General features: G+C 61.7%; 1 protein-coding gene across 1 annotated transcript; it reads right to left on the reverse strand.

The window, feature by feature from the left end:
* Nucleotides 1–753: 753 nt before the first annotated feature.
* Nucleotides 754–8,535, reverse strand: CDC34 (cell division cycle 34, ubiquitin conjugating enzyme). Its single transcript, XM_025861067.2, has 5 exons — nt 8,312–8,535; nt 5,386–5,472; nt 5,162–5,259; nt 4,223–4,357; nt 754–1,334 (listed from the first exon to the last, which is right to left on the reverse strand). Exons 1-5 carry the CDS (start codon nt 8,486–8,488, stop codon nt 1,121–1,123), a joined length of 711 nt encoding a protein of 236 aa, XP_025716852.1. The 5' UTR covers nt 8,489–8,535; the 3' UTR covers nt 754–1,120.
* Between the last annotated feature and the right edge of the window lie 45 nt (nt 8,536–8,580).

The following is an 8,580-nucleotide window of genomic DNA, read 5'->3' on the forward strand; positions in this document are numbered from 1 at the left end:
CAGAGGGGCCCCTCGCCGGTCCGGCACTTCCAGCCCTCTGGGTTGAAGAAAAGCCAGGAACTAAAATGAGTGTGTGAAACCTTCCGCGTTAGGAAGCCACCAGACCATGGAGGCTCACAGACAGCTGTGTTCACAGGGCTGAGGGCACACTGGGGGGGGGGGGGCACGGGAGAGGCCCTGGTGTGCAGGCCTCCGTGAGGGTCTGACCAGGTTCACCCTGGATGGCCTGGCCCCTTCTGCCCATCCCCCTCCTGCATGGGGTCAGCCAGGCCCAGCTGTGGTGCCTGGTCAGGCCGGGCATGTACCCGTCCGACCCATGGGGGACCTCGTCCCGACGACACCATCTGGTCCTGAATTTGGGCCACTCTGGACTTGTCAGTTACAGGAAAATGAAGCCACAAGGCCTAGGTGACAGCAGCATGACGTAGGTAGGACGCCTCGGGGGTCCCGTGGCTGCAGAGGGGCCGCCAGGGGCCCAATGGTCAGCATGGAGAAGACTTACCACCCCGAGGCCCTGTGGGGTGGGCACGGGCCAGCTAACAGGTGTCTGGCCCCAGGTGGCCAGGGCGTCTGTGAACACAATGGCACCCTTCTGCCCAGACCCCAGATCCCTGCATCTCCTGGGGCGCTTGCAGGCACCCCAGCCCCTGCGCCTGGCAGGAAGGGTCACAGGCACGTGGGCACTGTGGGCATCCAGGGGCCCGGTGACAAACCGTTCTCTGCAGTCCTTTGGGGAGGCCAAGAAGAGCTTGGTTCTCTAGCTTCTCATAAAGTCGTTTTATTTAGATTCCAAACAAACCAAAGCAGAGAGAAGAGGTGACCACAAGTGAATCCGTCCACACACGAGCGGGGAGCCCGAGTCTCTGGCTCCAGCCAGCAGGAGCCGCGGACGAGCGGGGGGTCCGGGTCCCTCAGGCCCCTGCCGCCCAGGGAGGGAGGACAGGGCGGGCGGCCCTCCCCTCGGAAGCAGAGGACCCAGGACACACGCGGGGGAGGAGGGCAACCCCCGAGGAGACCACCCGAGGGGCCAGGCAGCACCCCTCCCGCGAGGCAGTCTCGGCGCCACACAGTCCGGGCCTGCTGAGGTAAGATCTGTAAGTTTATTCTCGGGGTCGCGGTGTCAGGACTCCTCGGTGCCAGAGTCGTCGTCCTCGTCCCCGAAGCAGCTGTCGGCCTCGGCCTCGGGCTCGCCGTCCTCGTAGTAGTCGTCGTAGAAGAGGTCCGAGCCCTCGTCAGGCGCCGGGGCCTTGGTCTTCACACAGTACTCGGCCAGCGTGGTGGGCACCTTCACGCCGTCCCGCTCCGCGTCCACCTTGGTTCCCAGGACCTGCTTCCTGGGGGAGAGAGGGCCTGCGGGTTACGGCTCTGTCGCCGCCGGGGTCCCACGCCAGGAGCCAGCCCAGAGCAGCTCAGGTGCCCCAGGCAAGGGCCAGGCAGAGCAGGGCCCACGGCACGGGGGACCCCGAGGACCAGAGACGAGCGGTTCTGTGAGGTGTTCGGCCACGCACAGCCCTGCCTGAGACGGCAGAGATTCGGCAGCAGGGCTACGACTCCGGCCGGAACTCCCCGCTCTTGTGTTCGGTGCCTGGGCCAGCGCGGCGCCCACCACACACGGGGGGACGGGCGCGGACAAGCACGGCCCACACTAAGAGGAAAACGGGGCTGCGGACGCCAAGGGCTCACACCCAGCACAGTGCATGGCTCTCTGGAGACTCATACTGAGCACAGCACGGCTCCCGAGGTGGGGGTGCTCCCACCTAGAGCCCGACGTCCCAGCACAAGGCACACCCGGAACGGACACTCTGCAGGACCACAGACAACGCGTCCCCTAAATGCACCCACCGGCTGAGCGTGTGGGGAACACGGCTTGGCGGGGAGGGTGTGGGGTGGGCAGAAGCACGCATCACAGCCTCCCTCACGTGGGCGCATGTGAGCGGCCCCATAGGGAGTGTCTTAAAGGATAAAAACAGTCTGGTTTTAATTCTGGTGCCACGTGGGAGGTGGCTGGGAAAGAACTGGGGCGCGGAGCGGGCCGTGTGGGCAGGACCCTCCCCAGGTGCTGAGCCCCACCGGGAGGGTCCCTCAGGGCAGCACCTGAGGCTCACTGCACAACTCTGGGGACACGCAGGCCCTGCGGCAACAGCCAGCTCTGCTGCTCCTCATCTGCACAAACCAAAAGCCGTGACCACCCAGCCTCAGGGGACAAACTTCCTGGGACAACGGGGGACAAGGAAACGTGGGAAGGGGCCGCTCTGCAGGCACAGGGATCACCTTGGGGCTGTGTGCGTGGTGTTGGGGGGTAAGATGCACTCGGGTCACACAAGCAATACTGCAGAAATTGTTCAGATTATGCTCACATAAATCACTACAGAACCAGCAAAAACGGGCCAGACCCATAGAAGAAAGTGGACGTGGTTTCACCCTGAGGAGAGCGAGCTGAAATCAGCAGAAAGGGTTACTACAGAGCAGACGGGTGGGGGGGGGAGGTGTGCACGCTGACGACACCCTGCATCCATCCAGGTGCACCTGGAGTACAGGGAACCGGGGGGCCACGGATGACAGGAGCACTGACGAGCGGGGGGGGGGGGGGAGTGTCTGTGGCCCGCCAGCGCGGATGGGCCTCCAAGGTCAGGCAGAGCAGCCGCCACAGAAGGCCAGGCCGCGGGGAAGTCTCAGGAGCGGTGGTTTGTGCGGGTATCTGCAAGGCCACACAAAAACAGTAACTGTCAGGTGACCTAGGAAGATCACAGAGCTTCCTTTTCGTTTCTCCTTGAACATTCATTTTTCTGTCACGAACACATCACCTCCTCACCCAACGTGAGCTTCTGTAGCTTTATCTGCATGAACTATGCCAGATTAAAGTGCACAGCGGTGACTTCTGAGCCACGTATGTCCCGTGACACCACCCCCTCACCCCGGAGGTTCTGCTGTGCCTAAGTCCTGCCGCCCCGACAGCCACAGACGTGCCCTTCGATGCTGTGCGGACGTACACCAGGGTTGTTGCCAGTTTCTGGCAAACTGAAGCCAATGTTCTGAACGTTCGTGTGGATGCTGCTGTGGTCACTGTGCCCACTTCTCTGGGGTACTTAGATCTCTAATGGCGGGGTTGTACTGCAGCTACATGCAGACCTTACGCATCCTTCTAGGTAAAAGGTAAACAACAGAGAGTGTTTGGAAAAAACCTAATGAAGGGTTAAGTTGGTCATGAACAAATCTGTAAACCACATTACAGAGTAACAATGGACAATGGACACAGAGCAGCTCACACAATGCAACAGAACAAGGGAGAGAAAAGCAGGTCAAGTGGCTCTGGGGCCTGAGCGGACAGCTCGTCTACCCTGGGCCTTAAAGCACGTTTCCACCCTGGTCTGGCACCTGCACCGCGCAGCATTCATTCTGTAAGAGGATTTCTTTCCAGGGATGGTCACCCACTTATTCCTAAGCAGGGAGCACTGGAAACGACCAGAACGAGAGCTGGATGGTTAGTTCTGGCCCATCCCTACACGACACACTGCTTGTAAAACCAAGAAAAAAAATCTATTTTTTAGAAAAAAAGTGATTTTCTAAACACACCAGTATTGTGATCATTTTCTGTCTTTAGAAAATGATTCTAAGTTTCAAAATTATAAATGTAAATGATGTTCACAGCAGATCATGATGCGGAAAAGATACAGTGTGATATGTGAAAAATAAATTGCCTCCAGAAGAGAAAGCATGAAACAAAGTTGAGGGCAGGAGCCAGTCTGGGAAGGACCTGTTATGGAGCACCTCCCACCTGCTGGATACTCATCACGGGGTGAGCAGGAGGCCAGGCTGCCCAGGAGGGGGTAAGACCCCAAGTATCGCCGAGTGTCACCGTGTCTCAGTCACGCAGCGAAGGCACCGCGGTAAGACCTTGTTCAAGCTTGGTGGTGGATGCTCGGGGGCTGGAGAAGGCGCACGCCATTAGGCCTGACGACGTGTACTTGGAAAGCACAGACGCCGCCATTCCACGCGGTTCAGACGCAATAAGCTACACACACGTGGTAGACACACAGACCACGTGCTTGCAGGACTGGGGCACCTCACAGTGTGACAGAGAGAAATAACACCTATTTTCTTACAAAAAGCGGGGTGGGGGCACCCAGTGCACTGGCCTGACCCTGGCTGGCCACCCCCCAGGGACCGGGTCTCCCTCCCGGGACCACTGCCCGTGAGTGAACCCCAGGCGCGAGGGCCTCACCTGATGATGTCCGTGTACTCCCGGTCCTTGCCTTTGCTCTCTTTCCACTTCCTGTACATCACAGAAGCGTCCACATTGGCCGGGGAGAAGGTGTTAGGTTCGTTGAGGAGCGAGATGACACTCAGCAGGATGGTCCTGGGGGAGCGTGGAGTCAGCAGGTGCAGGGTGCTCTCTGGCCACACCATCCCCCAAGGAGCTGGGCCTAGTGCCACAGCATTCGTGGAGATACCCAGAGGCCAGCATCCGCCCAGGGGCCCCCATGGCCCCCAACCCTGCAGGCGACATTTGGTGCTGCTGGTTTTTGTCTCAGGCCCCTAGGATAGCAGGGGCCGACTCCCAGCCCATCCCCCCTCCACCCTGCCCGCTGGCCCAGGCCCTGGGACAAGACATGTGTGGGCAGCTGAAGCCAGGACCACCTTCGCTCCCCACGTCCTTGTCCCCAAGACATCCTGTAGGCAAGTGGGTCCCTCCGTGCCACCAGCTTTTATGGCTTGGGCTGGACTAAAGATGTGCAGGGAGGGAGGCAGGGAGGCCGGCCCACTCAGGGCGAACGGCTCAGTCCTGAGACGGAGGTGACTGCGCTCTGTGAGGGGACTGAGGCAGGAGGAGAGACCCCAGGGACAGGCAGAGGGACTGTGGGAGAGGAAATATGGACTCGAGACTCCCAGTGGCTGTTCCCGATGGTGGGGCACGGGGTATTAGGAGACGAGAGGAGAGGGTCTTGGGGCCCCCAGCACCCTGCGGGAGGTCAGCTTGCAGGGATCTCACAGCACTGCAGGGAATCGCGTCCCTGAGAGCAAGACAGGTGCCCTCCCACATCTGTGTCTCCAGGCCTGGCCAGGCCTCAGGAAGCCCCACAGGAGCAAAGTCAGGAATGCTGCTGCGGGACAGGGTCCATCTACTGAGCAGCCCCTCAAACAGGGCCCGGTCTAGTCTCACCTGACGTTCTGGGTGGGGTTCCACCGCTCTGAGGGCAGCTCCCCGCTCTGGGGGTCATCGACTGGGGGGTGGAGGATGGAAATGCATACGTCCCCCGTCTGTGTGGGGACAGGAAAGAGGGATCAGTGCTCACACCACTCCCCACTCTCATCAGGCAGCGCAGTGTCTCCCCCCACCCCCCGGCCCCAATACGGAGAGGCTGGGAGGGGCATGCCTGGACTCACCTCATAGATGTTGGGGTGCCACATCTTGGTCAGGAATCGGAAGGCCGGTGGGGAGTACGGATAGTCGATGGGGAACTTGAGGCGTGCCTGGGGAGGGGCAGAGGGCAGGAGGGCTCAGCCAGTGCTTGGGGACTGTGCCCATGAACACTCAAACAAGGATGTCAATCAGGACAGACACGCCCACCACAAGAGGGCCGCCTGGACACATGTCTGTCACACATGCCCCTCAAAGGCCTCCTAGGACTATTTGGGGTCATCTGAGCTGACCTGGGCCCCTACCCTGCTGCTGAGGAGCAACTCTAAGGCCAGTCTCAGCGCAGACCTGTGGGAGGGACCAGGAGCCGGGCCCCAGGGAGCACGGCGGGTTCAGGCCAGCACATAGCTCCGGGCCGGCAGGGCCCTGGACACTGTGCACCCCCAGCACGGTCGGTGGTGGACTCCCCAGCCTCAGTTTCCAGGTTGCGGGGAAGATTAAAATAGACGTGTGTTCACTCAGCAATCACTCCCGCCACCTCTGTGGGCCGGGCCCTGTGGGAGGAGATGAGTCAGTGCTGGATGGACAGGCTCTCTGCCCACAAGTGTCCATTACGGGGGGCCAGGAAGGCAGACAGGAAGGTCATGGGACAGATGGGGAGGGCCACCTGCCCAGGTGACAGAGCTGCTCAGGCCTCAGCAGGTAAAGGAGTTTCATTTGCTTGTTTAAGCCCCAGTCCCAGACATCGGGACGCCTGGCGGCACTCCAGGCTCTCGGGGGCTAGCCTGTGTGCGGGGAGCCAGAGCTGGGCACCTGTGCTGCAACTCCCCTAGGCCCATCTTTGGAAAGTGACCCTCCTGGGCAGGGGGCATTCAGGGCATTTAGGGGAAGTCCCTCTGTTCTGGGGTGACCATGCTGAGGCCCAGAACGTAAGTAACTTGCTGGTGACTGCAGAGCAAACCTAGAACTCGGAACCCGCCCTACAGATTTCTAAGTGATGGCCCTGAGAACAGGTGCAGCCTGCTGAGCCCTCCCCGGCACCCAACACCCACCAAGTCCCACCGCATACTGTTTCAAGCATCCCTGGACAGGACTTCACCGCTGAGCCAACCGAGGCTCAGAGAAGAAAAGTACCTTGCCCAAGGACACACAGCGGGTAAGCTGGGAGGAGGCTCCTCAACTGCTCCTCTCTGGCACCCCCTTCTGTACATTGCATTGCTTGAAAGCTCACTATGGCTTAGACGGCCAAGCTGGCAAGGAAGACGCTGTGGGGACCGGTTGGGAAGTGATGATGGCCCTCAGGGGCTTCCCAGTGTGCATTTCCACACTTCCTCTCCCCGCCCAGTCCCACCTAGACAGGAGGACCTCAGTGGGTGACCACCCTAGGGCCACGCTGGCTTCGTGGAGGACAGGACCTGTGGCAGATGTGTTTGGAATCTGGCAGTTCCTTCTCTAGAAACATGGGATGACCCCCCCGATGCCAGCCTGGAGGATCTACCCACAATCCCTGCAACCATTAGTGGACAAAAGTCAGAAACCCACATCCTTTCCTTCCAGGCCTGCGAGCTCACTTAAGAGTCCTGGCCTGCCTGCCTGGTCTCAGGGTGGGACTCCCTCATCCTGGCTGTGAGCGGAGCCCTTCTCCTTACAGCCCGAAGCAGACAAAAGAGGCCGGGAGAGGGCCCTAGTTAAACCGTCAGGCGATCAACCCCAAATCCATTCCCTGCGTGTCAGAGGCCGGGTTCCTGATGCGGAAGCCAGCCCAGGGCTGCCCACACTCATCCCGATCCCACCGCAGCACCAAGGGAACCTCAACTCAGGAATCACCCCCAGCTGACCAGGCTGCTCCCTCACGGCCACTGAGCAGGCTCAACTGAAACATTAGCCAAAGTGCAAACACAGACATCTGTCCTGGGAGCATCGCCTGCCCCTCCCCCACAGCCTGGTCTAGCTGTGGTTCCTGCTCCCCACCCAGGCCTCAGCCAGGCAGAACCTGGCAGGGCTGTGCAGCCTCTTGGCAGGCAGGCAGGCAGGGGTGGGGGGTGGGGGGTGTTCCTAGGCTGACGGCTCATTCCCCACCTCTCATGCAGGGAGACCTGGGCCCTGTGCCTGTGGCTCAAAGAGCGAAGCCCTGCAATCTGAGAAGAGTCCTTCCAAGGCCACGTCTGGGCTCTGACGGTGAGGCCAAGAAAGCTGCCTGGGTCCTGGCTCAAGTCCCTTGTCACACTCGTCGGAAACAGCCAGTCCCAGGGACAGCACGCCCTCCCTGCTCCCAGCAACAAAAGAGAACTGCTCTGGACGACACTACCAGAGGACAGAAAAAACGACCCAGAGGGTGAGATCGAGCTCCAAGAGGCCATCTGTTGGCGGTGGAACCGGGGAAAGGCCAGCTGGGGAGAGAGAGGGGCCCAGGGTCCGGCAGTCGCTCTCTGCGGTGTGGCTCTCCAGGCAGAGTGGATGGCGGTGGTGACAAGCCTCAACCTTCCCGCGAGAACAGGTTACATAAAGCTCGGAGGCAGCCAAGAGGGCCTGGCCCGCTGCTGTCGAGAAGGGTGGCCGCTGTCCAAGCAGCCCCAGCTGGCAGGGCCCCATCCGGGCCTTTGTTGGAGCCCCAGCAAGCGGCGGGGCAGCCCCCCCCAGGCTGGCCTCCCTCCCTCTCTCCCCCAACCCCGTGCTCCCCAACAATAGGGCTTGCTGGGTCTGGGGAAGCTCTTTGTCTCCTCCGGGCAGGGGGCGGGGAAGGCAGCGGAGGGCCCGGGTCGGGCCGAGGCAAGCGAGAGCCCCACGCCCAAACCAACAGGCAGCGCCCCCGGGGCTCCTCTCTGGGGGTCTCGGGGGCTGGCTGGGAAAGCGGGGGGCCCGCAGCTGCTCCACAGGGGCCGGACGGACAGAGGGGGGCCACCGAGAGGAGAGGGGCCTGACGGGAACCGGGACCGCGAGCCGCCGGCTCACCTTGAAGTAGCCGCCCTCGTAGTAGGTGTTGGGGGGCCCGAAGATGGCCACCTCCCAGTTGTACAGGTCACCCTCGTCCACCAGGGTCACCCGGAAGCCCTCCACCGGCTCCTCCTGCAGCCCCTTGAGCTCGAGCAGCAGCGCCTTCTGCGAGCTGGGCACCAGCGGCCGGGCCATGGCGGCGGCGGCGGCGGGGCCCGGGGTCGGGGACGCGCTGGGCCGCGGGGCCGCCGCAGAGGCGCGGGACGGGCCGGGCCGCGCGCCGGCCG

The sequence above is a fragment of the Callorhinus ursinus genome, unplaced genomic scaffold (genome assembly GCF_003265705.2).
Source record: "Callorhinus ursinus isolate GAN/ISIS: 27379988/994484 unplaced genomic scaffold, GSC_fseal_2.0 scaffold77, whole genome shotgun sequence".
NCBI classification, from domain to species: Eukaryota; Metazoa; Chordata; class Mammalia; order Carnivora; family Otariidae; genus Callorhinus; species Callorhinus ursinus.

Excerpts from the sequence above, each read along its gene's own strand:
- CDC34 (XM_025861067.2), bottom strand. The coding sequence starts at position 8,488 with ATGGCCCGGCCGCTGGTGCCCAGCTCGCAGAAGGCGCTGCTGCTCGAG. Across the intron at positions 5,473-8,311 it reads ACGAGGGCGGCTACTTCAAG|GCACGCCTCAAGTTCCCCAT; the intron begins GTGAGCCGGCGG and ends GCCCCTCCCCAG. Across the intron at positions 5,260-5,385 it reads GGCACCCCAACATCTATGAG|ACGGGGGACGTATGCATTTC; the intron begins GTGAGTCCAGGC and ends GTCCCCACACAG.